Here is a 22,093-nt window from a genome sequence, read left to right as displayed (position 1 = left end):
TGCCTTCGCTTTGTCCTGATTCGATGCTGTATTATCCTGAGTAATCGTGGCACCAAGACCTTTGGCGTCTAGGTGAATTTCAGCATCGAGTACCCATGATAGGTAATTTTTTTCCGGAGATATCAAGTGCCACAAACTCAAGCTTCGACAAATTCGACATGATGATCAAAACTATCATAAAAATATTTGAGTTAGAAATAATAAAATAACATAATTTCAAAATAGTATTTTTATTTCCACAAACCAATAACCTTTTTTTTTCTTCCACAAACAGTATGCACAACCAAAAGTAAAAATTACTCGTACAGTTAATATATCATGTATGATAGTAAACTAAATGACATCACTGACGGTGCTACCATCCAATCCTTTTGTGAATAGTGCTATGTTTTAGAAATTCGTGGGCCACCAAATAGCTTTGCACCTTAAAGTTCGTGGCATTAAGTAGCAAATTTACATAAAACATTCTGTTTTGAATTGGTGGAGAATTGAGCGATAAAATCGTTATGCTACATATCAGTATGCGAACTCAAATCCTTTTTCTTGACTCACCATTTGACACAATGATGAGTCTGAGAAGTATGATGAGAAACCTAGAGTAGCAAACACGATTTTCGACCATTATCAAACTTTCTTCCTTCTATCAAATAAATACGAGCTAGAACAATTGGAACAGACTGAAACCTAGACTAGAAAAACATAAGATTCAGCCATTTGATAATTTCACTCAGCAGATACAGCAACATATGCAAACTATATGCAGCTTCATTTATTGTCTATGAAATGGAAATCCATGATTTCATTCAGCAGGTATAGCAGCAGCATAAGACAGTCACTCCCATCCAAATCGTGGGAAAAGAAATTCCCTTTTTTTTTTTTTTGATGCTATCTAGTCTATGTTCACGGAAAGATCACAAGCCACAAACCAAATGTAAGTATGTTTAAAACAAATAAATCTGCCACTAAATATTTATCGAATCTTAACAGATAAATAAGACTTCACCTGAAAGAAAACCGAACTTGAACTAACGATGCAAATAGAATTAGAGAGCTTCGTGCTGATAACGTGTTATAAAACTAAGCTAAAAGAGTAATAATATTAAAGGATGAAAACCATAGAAATAGAGTAACAAAAGAGAAGAGCTTTCTTATTCATCCAAATGTGTGTTCAAGTCCACTCCATATGAAAACTTATGCCTCTATTTATAGTGCTACATATGCATTCAATATATGAGATAATGGAAGAGCCATTAAGATGGTGGAAGATAATGGAAGAACCATTTAGATGGTGAAAGATCCATTAAGATGGTGGAAGATAATGGAAGAGGCATTATATTTGTGTAGTGGACATCCATACTCTATATTTCCTATATTTCATAACACAAACCTGTTTCCTAAATTAAAATAAAGAAGATATTTATGTTCTCCTAAGAATAAAATATAGTACTAGTAGTGCTGTAATAAGAGTACTTTATTATTACTTTAGTAACTGAAAAAGCATGTAGCTCGCGGGAAACCTATTTTTGTCATTTGATACTACTTAGCGTAACAAAAAAAAGCTTCTTTCTTCTCTTCTTAACAATTTCCTACACTCTCCACTTTGACGACCTTTGGTTCTTCTTGTAATAAAATATATATAGTCCTGCTATAGCACTCTTTTTGTCCAATTTATTTGAATTTCGAGTTTCAAACGAATCTTTTATTTATCGTAATTCTTTCATATATTTTTTATATATTTGAATTATTAATTATTGTGACTTCATCATCATATTAATTTGTGGTAGTTACAATTTTTTTTTCTCGCAAACATCTTTATAATGTTTTTATAGTATTTTGTCATAACTTTTTATACTGTTTCGAATTGCTTGTACTTGTGCTTATGGCTCCCGAAAACAATCACTCTAAAGGTAGGGGTGAGGTCTGCGTACACTCTAACCTTCCCAATCTCCACTTTGTGGAATTTCATTGGTATGTTGTTGTATTAATTATTGTGACTTATAGTACTTTTTACGTAGTTAACAAATATTGTAAATTTTATTTAAAAAATTTAAAAATTCTATGCCCATTCATAATTAAAATTAAATTGTTTGACTCTCGAAATCTGAATCGTGCTAGGTAAATTGGGAGAGAGGGGTTATTACTAAGTCCAAGTACTTTATTACCAGTAACTGAAATGTAACTCGCGGGAAACCCATTTTCGTCATTCCACACTACTTAGCGTAACAAAAAGCTTCTTTCTTTCTCTCTCTCTTCATGTCCAATTTTCTTGTTCTTCTTCTTGTCTTAAATTTTAATTAAAAATAAGTAGAATTTCTTTTGGTCTTAAAATAAAATATTTTGAATATACAAAACAGCCCTATAATTAAGAAGATATTTATGTTGCCAAAAAAGGAAAAAAATATATTCTTTTTTAAAACTGGCTAAAAAGAAAGTAAGACAAATTAATTGAAACAAAACGTGTATTTTTAAAGTGGATACAAAAGACAAACATGACAAATTAAGAAGATATTTATGTTCTCCTAAGAATAAAATGTACTCTCTCTGTCTCAAATTATTTGTTCTTTTTTATTTTACACTCCCCTTAAAAAATATTAATTAGGAGTGATAATCGAGTACTTTAACCTTATTTATATTTAATTTATAATCTCTCTCTACTAAATATTTACTATATTTATGTGTCATCTTCATTAATGATAAATTTTTACTAAGGGTAAAATAGAGAAAAAATAATTAGTTATGCCTTGAACTTTTAAAAAGATAAATAATTTAAGACAATTAATTTTAATAACCACGACAAATAATAGTAATAGTCGTAATTACAATACTACTACTGAAATATTACTTAGGAGTAGTAGTACTATTTTATTAGTAACTGAAAGCCATGTACCATAGCTAGCGGGAAACCCATTTTGGTCATTTACCACTACTTAGCGTAGCAAAACGCTTCTTTCAATCTTTCTTCTCTTTCTCAACATTTTCTTACACTTCGACCTTTGATCTCACTCTCTCTCGCTCTATTGTATTTTTCTAAAAATAAAAAAAAAAAATCTCACTCTCTCTCTCTTCATTCATGTTTTTTTTCCCCTCCAAATTTCTTTTTCCTCCTCCTCTTCTTCTTGTCCTAAATTTTAATTAAGTAAATAAAGAGTAGGAGTAGGATTTTTTTTGTTTTGGTGAAAAATTTGGTATATGTATATGTGCATTGGAATAAAATATAGTCATACTGTTGTAATCACTATTTTCTCCGCTCAAAAAGATTGTCTTAATCAAGAGAATTCAGACATAAAATCTTTACTTTTTTAGAATGAAATTTACATATTCAAAATTTATGAAAAAGTACTAGTATAAGTCACAATAATTAATAATTTAAAATATTTGAGAAAATTATGGTCTAAGAAAATATACACTATCCAAATACTCCCTCTGTCCAAATTTAAGTGTCTTAGTTTGACTAGGCATGAAGTTTAAGAAATAAAGATTTTTTTTAAATTTTATATTTCTAAATTAAAGATATGCATAATACAATATATTAAAATATCTTCTGAATTTTGTGATTATAAACTTGCCGATATTTGAATTGTCAACTTATTATTATTATATATATAGAAAGTGAGGAATTAATACACGGAGGGTGTAGTACTGTAGTAGAGAAAAGGCCATAATAGCCTCTTATCTATGGGAGTAGGTCTAAAATGGTCCCTTAACTATATAATTACCAGTTTTAATCCTTTAACTATCCAAAAACTTATCAAATTTGGTCTCCATCTATTTTTTTATACAAACAGCGTACAAACTCATAAACCTTCGTGAGATTAATCGTTAAACCAATCCTCAGACCTATATTTCTCTCTCCCTACTTCTTTTTCGTCAAGTTCCTCTTGTTAAAAAAAAAAACCGGACTTACATTCCTTATGTTCCATAGGAACTTGGAGTCAAACCCGGGTATGTTCCTTGGCATTAAAGGGCTTTACCACTAGACCACTGATATTTTTTGTTCATATACTTACATTGATTTAATTTATACTGTTTTTTTGCTCTAAAAACTGACGAACTCCATCTCCATCGGTTTTTTTATAAAAAAATTAAAAAATAAAATAAAAAACTGATAGACTCCATCGGTTTATTTTAGAAAATAATATAACAAATAATTATATTTTTCGCGCATTTTTGTGTAAAAAATAATCGACGCAGTCCGTCGGTTTTCTTTAAAAAAAAAGATTTAAAAGAATTATTGAAAAAACCGACAAAATCTGTCGGTCTTTCCGTTGGTTTTTTCCATCCGTTTTTTTCCGTTGGTTTTTACCAGTTTTTTAGTAGTGTTTGAGAAGAATAGTTATAGAAATTTTGTGCCTGAGTTTGTCTTTTCGAATTTTAGAGACTCGAGAGCGACACCAGTGCCAGAATGCTCTTCTTTTTTTTTTTTTTAAAAAAAAATAAGAGGAACTTGAGGAAAAAGAAGCAGGGAGAGAGAAATATAGGTCTGAGGAATGGTTTAATGATTAATCTGATGAAGGTTTATGAGTTTGTACGCTGTTTGTATAAAAAAATAGACGGAGACCAAATTTGATAAGTTTTTAAATAGTTAAAAGACTAAAATCAGTAAGTGTATAGTTAAGGGACCATTTTAGACCCGGTGGGACTATTTACGGCCTTTTCTCTACTTTAGTAAGTAAGATATTTTTAATTTATTTTATTTAAAGAGAGTCGTCATTTCACACTATTTAGCGTAACAAAAAGCTTCTTTCTTTCTTCTCTTCTCAACACTTGCACGACCTTTTCTTCTCTCCAGTACCCTTCTCTCTCTACAAACACTTTTCCTTTCATTTTCTCTTCTTCTTGTTCTTGTTTCAAATTTCAATTAAGTAAACAAAAAAAGAAAAATAAATTAGGATTTCTTTTGTTTTTTGGGTTGAAATTTTAGTTGTTATGATTCTCCCATGGACTCGAGTGTACCGTAAAACCTCCCAAAATTTCAATGACGTCTAACGCCAAACGGAAACTCGACGATTATGACGTCATCTCATCTGAACAACAAGAAGAACAAGAACCACACTTAACACCTCCTTCCGCCGTTAGAATGAGAAAAGACCAAACTACCCTCACCTCTCCGCCACGTCATCACCACCACAACAACCACACCTCCACCTCCACGTCATCACAACTCCAGTTCTTCGTGCGGTTGCTATGCGGCGGCAACACTCTAGTACTCCACGCCACGTCATCAGACACAGTGAAATCAATACACGAGAAAATCCACGTCATCACCGGTATACCGATAATGGAACAGGGATTGATATATAAAGGAAAACAATTACAGTTCGAACAAACGTTAATCGAATGCGATATCCAAAACGACGCTGGATTACAACTCGTTGGACGTATGCGAAGCACAGGTGATGTTGTAAATTGATATATCTATTTCTCTCTTTATTTATTTATTTATTTATTTATTTATTTATTTATTTATTTATTTTAATCGGATAAGAAGACTTAAGTTCATGTTATATTAGGGTGACTCAATAAAATTAGTGGCCTAAAGCTAAATTTTTATATAGATTAGCCTCTTCTGAAATCAGCTTATTAATTAATTTAAAAAGCACTTTTTAGAAGCAATTAGGGGTAGTTTGGTAGCTGGTTAGGAGTAAGTTATTCATGTATTAAAATCCTCATACTGTGATTGGTAGCTAGTTATGAGGTGAGTTATTCATGTATAAAATTAGAACAGTGTTTGGTTTGCAATTTAGAAACCCGCATAACTAATACATATATAAGTCGTGAGGGAATCTATGTACTAATTTATGCACGGCAAAAGCTGGAATAGCTAATACATGAATAACTAAACCTTGCATAAATAATACGTAGATTCCCTCCCAACTAATCCATGTATTACTAATACCTGCATAACTCTAACCAGCTACCAAACTACTCCTTAGTGTTTGGCCAAACTTTGAAAAAGTGCTTCTAAGTCGGAAGCATTTATTTTCTCCCAAAAGTTTGGCCAAGCGCTTCACTTTTTTTTTAAAATAAGCACTTATTGGAAAAAATAAGCACTTTTCGGAAAAAATAAGCTTGGCCAAACAGACTATGAATTAGCTCTTCTTAAAGTTAGCCTGGAAGGTAGATAAGAAAGCGTATTAGATTTATGGAGTAATTAAAATGAACTTGCTAGTTGCTTTTTCACTTTTGAACGTTGTTCGCACTTGCACTGTCCTAATTTATGTGATTCATTTACTTTTTAATTTGTTCCAAGAAGAATGATATCTTTTTATATTTTGAAACAAACTTAACTTTTTTTTTTGAAACTGAAACAAACTTAACTTTGAACTTTACATTTTACCATTAGTGAGATAATTTATAGCCAAACAAATATTTATAAACTTTTTTTAGACAACAAATTTCAAAAACTTTTCTTTCTTAAGCTTCGTATTCGATCAAAGTGCATCAATAAAAATGAGACTATGGGAGTAATTTTATCTTGTTCTACAGGTCATCCACAAGCTTGGCAGTTAATAAACGACCTCGTTTCACAGATACTTGATCTCTGCAAAACCTTACATTCCCGTCCTTATACGAGCTCTATAAAGACGAGATTGACAGAGTTTTTAACTATGACTCCGAGGAATGCAACTGAACAAGCATCGGAACATTTGCAGATTTTTTTATCGTCGTGTGCTCCAGCAGCTCTGGTAATGCTTTATATGTCGCAAAGTAGAGTGAATAAAGATACAGGTGACGAATCGATTCGTCAGTTTATTAATTCGAGTAAGACTGTTTTACCTAAACCTATATATATGCAATGTGCTCCGATTGTATTAGAGTTTTGTAAATTGCTTAGTGTTGCTGCTGGCGTTGACGATTCGTTGTATGGTTTATGTCGGAGTAGTTTAGGTGGTATAGTAGAGTCGATTGGTGTTGCGAGGTGGGAGAGTAATGGGAGTAAAGATGTGATAGCGTTGTACGACATTTTTCCATTTGTTTGTGAGGTTGGAGCTAAGTTATCGCAGGCTTTGGAGTCGAGTATGGGTGAAAATGGATTTATGGGTCCGTCTTTGAGTGATGTGCGTGATTTTACTGCGTTTTTGCGACCTGTCAGGAATTTGATAGAGGATCATGTAGCGGTGCGCAGTCTGATTGCGTTCCCGTTGCAGGAGGAAGGGACCAGTGAGGAGCAGGAAAGCAAAAGATTTGAGATGTCGTATTATGGACAGCAGTTAAAATGCTTGCATGATATTTACTTTGATTTGCTTGAGAAAATGGAGGGTTGTTTAAAGAAAATGGAAGAATCTTTAGTATTGAAAGAGAAAGGAGGAGCTGAGCCTTTTGCACTCAGGTGGTCTCAGTATCTTGCAATTCTGAAGGAGATAAATGGTTTATCAAAACTTTATAAGGGCTCGGAGGATGAATTTTGGGAAAAAATGAGGCAAAGAAAAGTTTCTTTGTGTTATCTGATTGATAGATTTGCTAAACGATCTGAAGATCATCAGTGGATTCTGGAGCACAAGGAAGTGACTAATTTTGAGGCAAGGAGGCATTTGGCCATGATGATGCTTCCAGAAGTGAAGGATGAGTACGAGGAGCTTCATGAGATGCTCATTGACCGCTCTCAGTTGCTATCAGAATCTTTTGAGTACATTGCACATGCAGATCCCGATTCACTACGTGGTGGCTTGTTTATGGAATTCAAGAATGAAGAAGCTACGGGGCCTGGTGTCTTGAGGGAGTGGTTTTTCTTGGTATGTCAAGCAATCTTCAACCCTCAGAATGCTCTGTTTGTTGCTTGCCCAAATGATCGTAGAAGGTTTTTCCCGAATCCAGGTAAGCTTTTCTTGCCCTTATTATAAATTCATTTGGTGTTTTTTTTGGAAAATGGTAATTGATCATTTGGTGTTTTTCTTCTTTGTGAAAACACAAATTTTAACAGTTGATTTAGTTTTAATTGGTGTAGCAAACTGCCATAGTTGATTTAGTCGTTGAATTTGGAATGGCCCTACTCTAAGTGTCTATTTCTTTCTTATTATCCGCTTAAGAAGGATTACTGTTGCAGCATTGCCACTCAGTTTATCTGTATGGTACATTATGTTAGTCAAGGTCATCTTCTTTAGGTCATCCTTCACATTCCATTATTAACTTTCCTGTGTCACTTCCTAAAGCTCGTGCCCCAACTTATGTTCGATGCAAGCAACGTACGCAAGTTCCCGATAATACCCGTCCTGATTCAAATGTTCTCTTTCCGTCTAAGAACCTAGGTAGATTGTGTAGTTCTTAGATGTGGAGGTGTTCCAACTTCCAATTCAACTTGTGCATTATTTTTTCACTATGGTATTATACTTTTGACATTCTTGAGGAGATAGGAATCACAAATCGTAAACGTAATACATCAAGGGGAGGAAATTTATTGTTGGACTATTGATCATACTATGGGTCCAGATGTTAAGCGTCTACTAGGATTACTAACTTTTTCCAATAAAAATGTTAAGCTTCTAGTATGTCGAAAGAGCTCTTTTTTTTTTTTTTATGGCCGATAAATCCATCTGGAGCCAACTGCAGGCAACCTTTGAAACTCGAGGATAATGGGCCACCCCTCTACCCTTCTCTACTTCAATATTGGACTTAATTCGCTTGAAACAAGGCTCAAACTTGTGATCTTAGACGCAAGTCCCTCAACCTCTGCGAAAGAGATTTTTAGTAATCAGTAGAGATTATTCACAAAAACTCAATGTGATATTGCCTTTATGCTCATAGGAATCACTACTCTAGGATGGAGGCATCAGCAGAAGATTGGACAGGGACCTTTTTGTAGTCATCTCACGAGATTTTGTGTCTTTGAAGAAAAAGAAACAAAATATGGTTTTTAAAAATTCGTGATTCACTTCCGTTTGGATTTTTCTCTTCTTTTAGCAATTGCTAACTTACGTTACGTTCACTCATGTTTGGAGAACTTCCAAGTCATAGTATCATTTTTTTTTTCTGTTCGAGATATTGGTTAATGCACCGGGCTACCCTCTTCTGTTCGAGATATTGATTAGACAAACTGACAATTTTCGTTCATCGTCAGTGTTTCCAGTTATTAGGATGATGTGTGGTGTATGTTCTGTTTGGAACAATGCTTTTATTTTGACACTAGTAATACTCTTATTATTGGGACCTATCTATATTCCACACGTTCTGATTGCAGCATCTAAGGTGGACCCTTTGCACCTTGAGTATTTTGGCTTCTCAGGCAGGGTAATTGCTTTGGCCTTAATGCACAAAATACAAGTTGGTGTTGTCTTTGATCGGGTTTTCTTTTGCCAATTGTCGGGCAAGAATATTTCATTAGATGACATAAGGGATGCAGATCCATACTTGTACAGTAGCTGCAAGCAGATATTGGAGATGGATCCGGAGATGGTAGATCAAGATACTCTTGGTTTGACATTTGTTCGCGAAGTTGAAGAGTTAGGATCCAGGAAGGTTATTGAGCTTTGCCCCAATGGCAGAAGTACTGTGGTGAATAGTAAAAACAGGGAACGGTATGTTGAGCTTCTTATTCAACATCGGTTTGTCACATCCATTGCTGAGCAGGTAGCCCATTTTGCTCAAGGTTTTGCTGACATCATAACTACCGTAAGGCTCCAGAAATCCTTTTTCCAGAGCTTAGATCTTGAAGACCTTGACTGGATGCTCCATGGGAGCGAAACTGCTGTTTCTGTGGAAGACTGGAAAGCACATACTGATTATAATGGCTATAAAGAAAGTGATCCTCAAATATCTTGGTTTTGGAAGGTATGTTCTGTTTCTACTAGTCTTATCTGTACATATCCATCATCTGAAGATTTCATTTCTTTTGTTTCATGTTCTTTGCTCTGTTATGATTCTTTTCAAAGGTATTGCACCAGGCAAAACCTATTTTAGTCTTATCTGTACATATCCATCATCTGAAGATTTCATTTCTTTTGTTTCATGTTCTTTGCTCTGTTATGATTCTTTTCAAAGGTATTGCACCAGGCAAAACCTATTTTTTCTTTCAAAATCCTCTCTTTTCTTATTTTTACTTTTTTTGGATAGGGCGTTGGGTTTGAAATATAATACATTTAATTTATTGTAAATATTAGGGTAAGTTAAGGGGATACCCTTGCTAGACCACTTATGTTACAGATGCCTAAGCTCTTTGTGAAACTAAGTGACACCTTTGTTAGACCCTTTTGCTAAAAAACGTGCAAGTGAATATGCTATGACCGGTATGACCTTTTAAGAAGAAATCAAAGGCTATCAAAAAGAGAGAGACCGAACCTGCATCCAAGGGTGTGCCTTAGTGGTCGGTGAAGTGGTTTGAGCACCATGAGGTCTTAGGCTCAAATCCCAGCAGAGACAAAACACTAAGTGACTTCTTCCCATCTGTCCTAGTCTTGGTGGACAGAATTACCTGTTGCTGGTGGGAGGTATCCTGCGGAATTAGTCGAGGTGTGTGCAAAAAAAAAAAAAGAGAAAGAGAAAGACCTAACCTCAAAACAAATTTTGTCCATCTTATAGCTTATACTATGCAAAAAGGGATGGTTACCTACATACGCCAATAAACGTAATTTTCAAAGTGCAAATCTTTGAGAAACAAATTTAGTCCATCTTATAGCTTATACTATGCAAAAAGGGATGGTTACCTACATACGCCAATAAACGTAATTTTCAAAGTGCAAATCTTTGAGTTTATATAGAGAAAACAAGCTAAAGATGGACTAAATTTTCTTTTTCCACTTATCTAGAAAAAGATACTTTAATTATTTTTTCTTTTTTCTTTTTACCTTTTACATTAAAGTCTGGATCATTGAAGTTAATATATAATTAAGGGCTAGCTAAAGATGCTTGAACAGGAAGAAGAATTTTAGCTTCAAGAGTTGAACAATATGCGTTAGAAAAAGTATGCATAAATAATTAATAGTAGCTTACTTTAGAAGGATATTTTGGTATAAATTCACAATTTGTGTAGTATCAACAGCTTTCAGATATTTTTTTACCAGATGGCCAAGAATTTTGGTCATACAGAGGTGTATGTAATAGCACTAAATCTTAGCGGGTTCCCTGTAATTTTAAAAACAAAGGTGAAAGATATCCAACATAGGCAATCTAGCGGGGTCGTTTTCGTTTACATAATACAATATGATTCAAATTATGATTTCTAAGCACTACAATATTCTCCATCTTGTCTTGACTAGGATGATAAAATGATACCCTTTGATTTGTCCTTGATGCTGGAGTATGAGAAGGTAATGGAAAATGAACGAACAGTTCCATTAACAATTCCTCGTTGATCCTTAGTATCAACTGCAGTAACTTTGTGGTTGAATTTCTTTTTAGAAGAACTTTCTTGATGAATTCCTTAGATTTCTGTACTCTTTCTAGCTTATGATGCTTTCAACTTGAACTTTGGGTCTTCGTGATTGGGTTGGATTTGAGTTTGCTATAAAATAACGCAAAGAAGTGCAAGAGACAGATTCTTTGCTCATTGCAACATTTAATTTTACCTTTTCCTTCCTTATCCCTTCCATCCACTCCACCCCCCCCCCCCCCCCCCCCCCTCTCTCTTTTCTTCCTCTTCCTCCTCTGTCTCCTGCAATGAAGAATATAGCATATAACCTTCCATGGCCTGAAGTCAACAGAGTGGTAACAGAAGATTCATATAGCCAGCCAGTCTAGTTTGGGGTTAACAATCTTCCTTGGCTCATGTAGAGACCATAAGTGATGGAAGGTGTGCCAGAGCAAGTTCTGAAGTTCCTTCGTATTTCTTGTTCTGTTATTGGTTTTTTTATGGGTAGCGGGGAAACTTGTCATTTCTTTTTCTTTTTTGGTTGGCGGGAGTAAACTATTCTGAACGACCTTGTAATTTTATGGCCTGAAGTGAATGGTTAAAGAAGATTTGTGCAGCCTGCCCGGACTTGTATGGGGTTAATAGTCTTTTGGGAAGATGTTTTTTAAGAAGAGTTTGGGGTTGATAATCTTCCTTGTTTCAAATTTTTTATGGGGTAGTGAGAAACTTGTCATGTGTATGTTGCCTTTTTCTTTGTTGGTGGATTTGGAGGAGAATGTTTTGACCTTATATTTCTTCCCCTTTTTGTTGTTTTCTCTATGGGTTGGGGGTGGAATTGTCATGAGATGTTTGTTAGTAGTAGTAGTAGTATTCCTTGTATGGGAAGTTTACTTGAGGGTGAAGATGCTTGCCAGTACAAGAAGAGGAAAACACGACTAAATATGATTAGCCTTGGGGTGCTCCCTTTCAAGGTCTCAAGTTCGAAACCCACTGGGTGCAAACAATTTCTGAGGGCCATCGGACTGGGTAAAACCCTGAATTACCCGTGGTGCACTTGCGGGAAACTCCTTGCCGAGGGCCTGTGCACCCCCGGGATTAGTCGGGGCTTAAAGAGCTTCGGACACCCGGTGCTTAATCAAAAAAAAAAAAAATATGATTATTACATGGCAAAAGTTTCTAAACAACAGATGCTACTTCGAAGAGAAGAAAGAGGAGCAAGATTCATGAAATGAATTAATTGAATTGATCAGTGTTAAAAGATGTCTCTGTGATTGGTCAATGAAGAGAGAAGCAATTTTAGATTATTTTTTTTTCCTCCAGAGGTCAGCAGGTACCAAATTTAGAGGCTAATATTAGGCTGTGGGCATGTTGCCGCCCTTGGCTCACACCGTTATCACATTCTTAGGTGGAATAAAAATTAACAATGAAGAACTGTTGGTTTCTGTGAGGGCATTTTGCAGGTTAAAAACAAAATACTTTTGATTCTTGGGTATTGGAATTTATCTGTGAAAGCAACTATAAAAAGCGTTGTCTCGTTGTGCTGTTTGGAGAGGTTTGCAATCTTTGATTTTGATCTTCTATAGTCATCTATTGAGATTTTTTTTTTTTTTTGATTAAGCACCGGGTGTCCGGGTCTCTTTGAGCCCCGACTAATCCCGGGGGTGCACAGGCCCTCGGCAAGGAGTTTCCCGCAAGTGCACCACGGGTAATTCAGGGTTTTACCCCAGTCCCCAGTCCGATGGCCCTCAGAAATTGTTTGCACCCAATGGGTTTCGAACTTGAGACCTTGAAAGGGAGCAAACCCCAAGGCTCAAGCCAATTACCACCAGGCCAACCCCTGAGGGTTAGTCATCTATTGAGATATTATTTTACCTCATATCTCAATCTGCGTAACTTAAGAAAGGATCTTTGTGTTGAGAGCTGGAAAGTTGAGTTTAAGTAGATAACCAAACAAGTTGAACAGTTCCAGAAGATGAGTCTTTTTTATTCTGCTCTGACAAATCTAAAGTTTGAGCATAAATACATATCTAGAGCACCCTTCTTTTGCATTTAGTAGTCTCGCGTCGTTGCATTTCCGCTTTGTGTGAATATGAGTGGCGCAATAAGCTACGCGAGGATCCAATTGAACATGCTCTCGGGGCTCGGATTAATGCAATTTTCTGTAGAATACACAGGTGGAGAAAGCAAACAAACAAGGTATTTTGAGGTCATTGGATATAAGTCCTCAATTACCTAATCGTTCCTAAGGTGGACTTGAGATTCATATTATGAGGATGAACCTCGGCTTATGAGATCTGATTTATACAATCTTAAAACATTTTTTTCTTTCATTTCTGCAGATTGTTGGATGCATGTCACCCGAGCAGAGAAAGGTTCTCCTCTTCTTTTGGACTTCAATAAAGTATCTTCCTGTAGAGGGTTTTGGTGGTTTAGCTTCTAAGCTTTACATCTACAAAACCAGAGAGTCCTACGATCGCTTGCCTTCCTCACACACATGCTTCTTCCGCCTATGCTTTCCTCCGTATCCATCCATGGATGTCATGCAAGATCGACTTCGCATTATTACCCAAGAGCATGTTGGTTGCAGCTTTGGTACGTGGTGAAATTTGGCAATCTTTTTGGACTTGAATCAACTGCACATGAGTTATGTAATCAGCTTGTATATATGTATAGGGTATGCTCCTATTTGGAACTTACTTTGGTAAGGTTTTTTAGTTGGTTTAAATGGTGGGAGGTTGTAGGTTTTGTTCCCCCCACCCCCAATTTAACTCTATGTTATACAGGTATAGTAATCCGTTAATAAAGCAAGAAGGGTCAAGTTTTTTCTTTTAACTTCTAGTTCTATTTCTTCCTTTTCTATTTCAGTTTCTCTCCTCACCCATTTCAATTCATGTGAGGATGGTTTATATTTGTAAAGCTTGGAGTTTATTTTCAATCATTGACATGCTAAAAAGAGCATGGCTTGGGAAGTGATATTGTAAATATTGATTTCTCCTTTTATAGTTAGGTAGCAAATGGACGATTTGTATTGAGTAGAGTATTTGCTAGGGATGTTACCTCTGTTATGGTTGAAACGATCAACTTTTCTTGATGTGCCATACACCCTTTGGTGAAGAATGGTAATACCTTCCTCTGAAAATGAGCTTGGTTGTGAGACTGGGATGTGAGATCTACTCATTTTCAATTGTTTAGGTTCCATGGTTCCAGGAGAATGATATGATAGATGAAGATGATACATAACAAAACTATGATGTGATTGCAATAGGGTAGTGCTTTCGGGGTCCATAAGATGAGTATTGCAGAAATGTGAATGCTAAGATGGTTTAAGTTCAAACGTAATAACATCCAATAGAAAGTGTAGGCAACAACTATTGTGGAAGATAAATGAGAAGTCGCTTGAAATTGTTTGGTCATGTCCTGCATCGTAACTTTTATTTGTATTTTTTTAATATGTAATATTGGTCTGTGTAAGTTTAATTGGAGCGACATGGTAAGTTGGGATTCATATAGTCAATTCCAATTTGCTTGTGATTATTTTTTATTTTTTGTTTGTTGCTGTGGAGGTGGTGTTTAACCATCTAGTTCCTCTGGATTTGCATTGTGTAGGCCTGTCTAAGGGCAGATTAATCTAAATTCCACCACGTCATCCATGTTGTATCATAGTTAATCTACAAGATTAGAGGTAGAAGGTTGCGATTCAGCGTAAAAATAGTTATTAGTCGAGGTGAATTTAATATATGAAATTCATGGGTGAGAATGAGAAATCCAAGTTTCTAAAGACATATAAGCAAGCATTAAAGGGTGTGGCTTAAAGATGAATGAAGTGGTGCAAATTTTGGAGATCAAGATTCCGATTTAATAAAGATAAAAAAAAACATTATTGATTTATTCTCATTTGTCAAATCCTTGATGAGTAGAATTAGCCCTAATAGATACTCAATGAAATAAATTAAAATACGACGAGTTAGGCTGGACATCACCGAATAAAAAGCAGAACATAGGAAAAAGGATAAAGAGTAATCCTTTTTATTATTAAAAGGCAAAGATGAGATCACATATCATCTCCTCTTTAAACCATAAACAGACCAAGACCCCCAAGGATATGCATTAACAACATATTCCTTCATTCTAGTGATAATAATACTAATAGTAAGCATAAAGTAGTACTAATCTTATTTAACCTTAACTTAGAACATACATGGAAATGTCACTCCCAATCCCCTATATCATTCACCAACCATTACATCATCCTTGTTTCACTCTTCAGTCTTTTCCACTGGAACTTCTGTGCTTGACTTTGTTGCCTCTGTTTTCTCAACAACTTTTTCTTCTTCTGCCTCAGTTTTCACTTCAACTTTTTCATCTTCTGCTGCTGGTGCTTCTGTTGTAAAAAAAATAAGGAGAAACTAGAACAGTAAATAACGGAGCATTTATTTATGAGTAAACACAAGTATAGCTTGAGTCGTACAATGCATTGTCCTGAGAAACTATTTCAGCAATGTGATAGTTTTTCCAGGATTAAACAAGTCTTTTCTATTAGAAGAAGCATGAACAACCAAAATTAAGGACATGTCCAATTAGGGGCGGATGTAGCCTTGTGGCTACAGGTTCATCTTAACCCGTAAAACCTACTATAGTATAATCAATAACTATCAAATCTGAACCCATAATTTTAATAGTATAATGAGTTCAATGCTGAGAATCTTACCAACAACTTCGGGTTTTGCTGCTTCTTCAGCCACTGCCTCCTCTACTACAGCAGAGTTGTCTGTTTTTTCTTCAGTTACTGCTTCCTCAACAGCAGGGGCTGCTTTTTCTTCAACTGCAACAGTCTCTTCTACTGGTGTTGTTTCGGCCACGGTTTCTTCCACAGTAGGGGCTGTTTTCTCTTCGACTAGAGCAGCCTCTTCTGCTTGTGCTGGTGCTGGTGTTGCTACTGTTTCAGCCACTGTTTCTTCCACAGGCGCGGCTGTTTCCTCTATTTTTGGTGCCTCTGGTGTGGTTTTCACCTCAATTTCAGCTGGTGCAGTGCCTACTGCTGTTGCTGGTGCTGATTGAACCTTCACAAAAAAAAAAAAAAAAAAAAAAAAAAAACACGAAAGAAAGAAAGTCTCAATATGAATGAAGACAAGTAGAAACAGGTCGACGAGCATCGACACAAAATGAAAAATTATGAGTACATATATTTTCAGACAAACTAGTTACACTAAGATCAGGGAGCAAAGCTACAGTATTAGGTATTATTTCGGATGCATTCAATAGCTTTTGCTTAGATTTTGTATTTGTATTAGGAATTGCATCAAATTTGTGTAGTTATTTAATTATGAAGCCGGTAACTTAAATGAGCTATAAGTTTGAACTTTGATAGCTAGTTCAGAATTCAAAAATTTCAAATCCTGGCTCAACGTATAACTAAGAGCCGTAGAGAACACATATGGAATTTAGATGAGACCGGAGATCCAATGCGCGAATGAAACCAAAATCACTTCGATTCAATCATACATATTGGAATCAGCTCAAGCTATTTCATATCATTTTCAACTCATTTTATCTAACTTGTATCTTAAAAGAAATGGATTTGTCAATGCCTGAAGAAGATCATTGGTTGATGATCAAGTTAAAGATCATATAAAGTGCCAAACTGTCAACAATAAAAATGATGTAATGAGGATTGTTGTTGCTTTTATTTAAAAAAGCTAAAAAGTTGGTTGATCAATCACATAGAATTCTTGACAATCAAATACACTAATCAAATTCCATTAAAAATGATTTAAAACCCTTTGTGTTAGTTGATCTTTGCTCAAAATAATTAATTAGTAGGTTCTAATTTGGAAAAGAACAGGAAGGAAAATCAATGCAAAATTGACTAGAAAAATATATACCTCAACAGTGGCCATTTGAAAATGGAGAAATAAACTTGAAACTAATAAGATGTGAAGAAAATATAAAGATGAAAAAGGGAGCAAAGGTGGCAAAAGTGGTTTTGATTGTGAGACTGGTGATGAGAAATGATCAATAGAGAGCTATTTATAGAGATGAAAAATGTACGGTATTAATAAAATTAATATAAAATAAAAAGGGAGAATAAAAAGGGAGAGGAATCTGGAGGAATATACAAATTGACATCTCACAAAGCTGACATAAAAGATAGGATAAAATTTGCATGTCTAGTTGTAAATGTTTTTATGCTTTACTATACTTATAAAAGTATATTAAACAACTCAATAATACTTGGGTTTTTTCAAGAAAAAAGATTAAGATGAGAGCTCTCCTTTTTTGCAGATATTATTGAATAGTTGATCCATTTAACTCAAAATTAATGTAGTATTTTTTTTTTCTTCCCAACAAGTAGGCAAACTACCCTTTGGTTAAGACTTCATATATGATCTAGATTGTTTTGATATACTAGTAAAGATTAATGATTTTACTATGATTTTTAAATATTGATTTTAGGAATTTAACTCTAAATGTAGGTCAAATTAAGCATTACCTAAACAGTATAGAACCGGAACAATTGTGAATTCAGAACTTAGATGTTGTGGATTACGAGCTAAGAAGTACATTCTAAAATGTATAGCTCTTTGTATATTTGTTTTTCACACATATATATTATTCAACCTTGAAGAACCGAGTTTTACTCCAGGGTGGAGCTAAAGGGATTTAAGGGGGCACAACTGAATCCCCTTTGCCGAAACTTATATTGTGCAAAGTAAATAGGACAAGAAATATTTGATTTTTTATATTTGAATTGTTAACTTCCTTTGACATAAAATTACTCGTATCCAGGCTAGCTAGGTGCATTTCACTTCTACTGGGTTCAATCAAACTCGCAAATCTACTGCTGGGTGGGGTTATTGGGGTGGGTAGTTAATTAATTAATTAACTTAGTTGTGTAAGCCCATGTTGTGTGATTGATTCTTGGAAATGGCAAAACCACATGGTGTTGGAGGCCATTTGTTGTAACAACTATCATATCTTTTTCTTGAGTGGTTTATTCTGTGTTTTGTGCAGTCTAGTACATAGGTGACTGTGACCATCATGCTTTCATGTTCTTCTAATTTTATCCTACTTATTACTTTTGGGAAATTTTACACTATGTAGCAGTCCAACAAAGCTCATTATAACAAATAATAATCCTAAGTTTTATTTTTTGTAAAGTTTACTCAGTATGCGATGTTGCGGAGCTAAAATTTTTACGAGGGGATTCAAAAATATAATGTAGCAAACAAACGAAGAAGCTAAGGGGGTTCAACATCTACTATATATACATTAAAAAAAAAATTAACCTTGTATATATAAGGTAATTTTCGTTGAAGGGGATTCGGGTGAACCCCTGGCCGTTACCTAGCTCCGCCGCTGGCAATGTCTAATTAATATATATAGTAGTATTTATTAGACATTCGTTATACACCGGTATATATTGACGATCACGTTATGACTAGCAGTAAAAAAAAATTAACCGACTGACTAAAAATATTAAGATCCCTATTTTATTTTCTTTGGTTACGTTGCTGCAATTTAGCCTACTTCTTTCTCTAATTACTGCTTTTCTTAATTCTAGTTCCACTCCTCGCCCTCCCAGGAAGAACTTATTGGTTCGAGAAGGAGAATGTATATATATCTAATGGTCAAATAACTTAATTAATTAATAAATTATTATCTTGATCCAATATTCTATAAATATTATCGGATCATGCAAACTCTTGCAACGTAATCATGCAAATCCATGCAGATTACTACCAAACCCTTCGTGTAAGCTAAGGCATGCAACAACCAACAAGGCAATGTTAAATAAATAAATGAAGAAAAAATAATGAATAGTTTAATTGTGTCATTACATAACAACAACAACAACAACATATTCAATGTAATTCCTATAAGTGGGATCTGGAGTTTGTTTCATTACGTATACAAATTATATTATCATGAAACTAATAATATATATATATACACACACGCAGGAAACTAATAATATATGCTTTTCAGTGTAAGTATATTTTCAAATAGATATGTATAAGTAAATACACGTAATAGTTATTGTATCGTTTGGCTTAATAATCTACTGAAATCTTGTATAGTGGGTATGTGTAATTTTACCACGCTAGCTCTTTACGTGCGAAAAATGCAATAATATTAGTAATAATTAAGTGCGAACGCTTCTGGGGTACGAACACAGCTGCCCCCACTTGTACAATGAGCTTCACAAATTGTACATGCAATGAATGCTTGTATCATGAGCTATATAACTTGTACATTTTATCCAACTATTTTTATATCCCACGTAGACATATGTCATAGTACTTAATATTTATTCTCTTCTCATGTATAGACGCATGCACTTCAAATTTAATTCTCCGACACATTTATTTCCTCTGTGCACTTTTACTTGTTCACTTTTGACTTTTCGTATTCTAGCTGAATATTTATTCTCTTCTCATGTATAGACATATGCAGTTCAATTTTAATTCTCCCACGCAAATTTATTTCGTCTGTGCACTTTAATATATTCACTTTTGACTTTTCACATTCTTTAAGAATTAATAAATCCCACGTGGATATATGTCATAGTACTGAATATTTATTCTTTTCTCATGTATACACGTGTGCACTTCTATTTTAATTCTTTTTCTTCATTATATATAAGTGCAGTGGGGTACGAACACAACTGCCCCTGCTTGTACAATGAACACGCAATGAATGCTTGTACCATGAGCTATAAAACTTGTACACTTTATCCAACTATTTTTATATCCCACGTAGACATATTTCATAGTACTTAATATTTATTCCCTTCTCATGTATAGACGTATGCACTTCAAATTTAATTCTCCGACACATTTATTTCCCCGTGCACTTTTACTTGTTCATTTTTTACTTTTCGTATTCTAGCTGAATTCTCTTCTCATGTATTATATGCAGTTCAATTTTAATTCTCCTACACAAATTTATTTCGTCTGTGCACTTTAATATGTTCACTTTTGACTTTTCACATTCTTTAAGAATTAATAAATCCCACGTGGATATATGTCATAGTACTGAATATTTATTCTCTTCTCATGTATACACGTGTGCACTTCTATTTTAATTCTCTTTTTCATTATATATAAGTGCGGTGGGGGTACGAACACAGCTGCCCCCACTTGTACAATGAGCTTCACAAATTGTACACGCAATGAATGCTTGTACCATGAGCTATATAACTTGTGCGCTTTATCCAACTATTTTTATATCTCACGTGGACATATGTCATAGTACTTAATATTTATTCCCTTCTCATGTATAGACGTATGCACTTCAAATTTAATTCTCCGACACATTTATTTCCTCCGTGCACTTTTACTTGTTCACTTTTGACTTTTCGTATTCTAGCTGAATTCTCTTCTCATGTATAGATATATGCAGTTCAATTTTAATTCTCCTACATATTTATTTCGTCCGTGCACTTTAATATGTTCACTTTTGACTTTTCACATTCTTTAAGAATTAATAAATCCCACGTGGATATATGTCATAGTACTGAATATTTATTCTCTTCTCATGTATACACGTGTGCACTTCTATTTTAATTCTCCGACACATATTTATTTCCTCTGTGCACTTTTACTTGTTCACTTTTGACTTCACGTTTTTGCTGAATATTTATTTTCTTCCTATGAGCTTCACAAATTGTACACGCAATGAATGCTTGTACCATGAGCTATATAACTTGTACACTTTATCCAACTATTTTTATATCCCACGTAGACATATGTCATAGTACTTAATATTTATTCCCTTCTCATGTATAGACGTATGCACTTCAAATTTTAATTCTCCTACACAAATTTATTTCGTCTGTGCATTTTAATATGTTCACTTTTGACTTTTCACATTCTTTAAGAATTAATAAATCTCATGTGGATATATGCAATAGTACTGAATATTTATTCTCTTCTGATGTATACACGTGTGCACTTCTATTTTAATTCTCTGACACATAGTTATTTGCTCCGTGCACTTTTACTTGTTTACTTTTGACGTTTCACGTTTTTGCTGAGTATTTATTTTCTTCCCATGTTTCTAATATATATAAGTGACTTGGGGGTATGAACACAGCTGCTCAAACTTGTACCAAAAGCTTCACAAATTGTACACTTTTGACTTTTCACATTCTTTAAGAATTAATAAATTTCACGTGGATATATGCCATAGTACTGAATATTTATTCTCTTCTCATGTGTACACGTGTGCACTTCTATTTTAATTCTCTGACACATTATTTCCTCCGTGAACTTTTACTTGTTCACTTTTGACTTTTCACGTTTTTCCTGAATATTTATTTTCTTCCCATGAGCTTCACAAATTGTACACGCAATGAATGCTTATACCATGAGCTATATAACTTGTACAATTTATCCAACTATTTTTATATCCCACGTAGACATATGTCATAGTACTTAATATTTATTATTTTCTCATGTATAGACGTATGCACTTCAAATTTTAATTCTCCTACACAAATTTATTTCGTTCGTGCACTATAATATGTTCGCTTTTGACTTTTCACATTCTTTAAGAATTAGTAAATCCCACGTGGATATATGTCATAGTACTGAATATTTATTCTCTTCTCATGTATACACGTATGCACTTCTATTTTAATTCTCCGATACATTTATTTCCTCCGTGCACTTTTACTTGTTCACTTTTGACTTTTCACGTTTTTGCTGAATATTTATTTTTTCCCATATTTCTATTTCTAGTATATATAAGTGGCTTGGGGGTACGAACACAGCTGCCCAAACTTGTACCAAAAGTGTAACAAATTGTACA

General features: G+C 34.4%; 2 protein-coding genes and 1 long non-coding RNA gene across 3 annotated transcripts; 1 reads left to right on the top strand and 2 right to left on the bottom strand.

Annotated features, from left to right (window-relative positions):
- The first annotated feature begins 4,744 nt into the window (after positions 1-4,744).
- LOC132640239 (E3 ubiquitin-protein ligase UPL5) lies at positions 4,745-14,113 on the top strand. The gene is made up of 4 exons (XM_060356749.1): positions 4,745-5,393; positions 6,487-7,815; positions 9,176-9,765; positions 13,621-14,113. The coding sequence occupies exons 1-4, from the start codon at positions 4,976-4,978 to the stop codon at positions 13,882-13,884; spliced, it is 2,601 nt and encodes an 866-aa protein (XP_060212732.1). The 5' UTR covers positions 4,745-4,975; the 3' UTR covers positions 13,885-14,113.
- On the bottom strand, positions 11,809-13,201 carry LOC132640241 (uncharacterized). Its single transcript, XR_009582183.1, has 2 exons — positions 13,067-13,201; positions 11,809-12,231 (listed from the first exon to the last, which is right to left on the bottom strand). It is a non-coding gene; the product is annotated as an uncharacterized LOC132640241 (long non-coding RNA).
- Positions 14,114-15,279: 1,166 nt separating the features above from the next.
- Positions 15,280-17,318, bottom strand: LOC132640240 (major latex allergen Hev b 5-like). The gene is made up of 3 exons (XM_060356751.1): positions 17,164-17,318; positions 15,990-16,341; positions 15,280-15,662 (listed from the first exon to the last, which is right to left on the bottom strand). Exons 1-3 carry the CDS (start codon positions 17,176-17,178, stop codon positions 15,538-15,540), a joined length of 492 nt encoding a protein of 163 aa, XP_060212734.1. The 5' UTR covers positions 17,179-17,318; the 3' UTR covers positions 15,280-15,537.
- Between the last annotated feature and the right edge of the window lie 4,775 nt (positions 17,319-22,093).

The sequence above is a fragment of the Lycium barbarum genome, chromosome 5 (assembly GCF_019175385.1).
Source record: "Lycium barbarum isolate Lr01 chromosome 5, ASM1917538v2, whole genome shotgun sequence".
Classification (NCBI taxonomy): Eukaryota; Viridiplantae; Streptophyta; class Magnoliopsida; order Solanales; family Solanaceae; genus Lycium; species Lycium barbarum.
Note: the sequence above shows the minus strand (reverse complement) of the source record. Positions and strands in the feature narration are given on the sequence as shown.

Excerpts from the sequence above, each read along its gene's own strand:
- LOC132640239 (XM_060356749.1), top strand. The coding sequence starts at position 4,976 with ATGACGTCTAACGCCAAACGGAAACTCGACGATTATGACGTCATCTCA. Across the intron at positions 5,394-6,486 it reads TGGACGTATGCGAAGCACAG|GTCATCCACAAGCTTGGCAG; the intron begins GTGATGTTGTAA and ends CTTGTTCTACAG. Across the intron at positions 7,816-9,175 it reads AAGGTTTTTCCCGAATCCAG|CATCTAAGGTGGACCCTTTG; the intron begins GTAAGCTTTTCT and ends TTCTGATTGCAG.
- LOC132640240 (XM_060356751.1), bottom strand. Across the intron at positions 15,663-15,989 it reads AGCAAAACCCGAAGTTGTTG|AAGCACCAGCAGCAGAAGAT; the intron begins GTAAGATTCTCA and ends TTTTTACAACAG.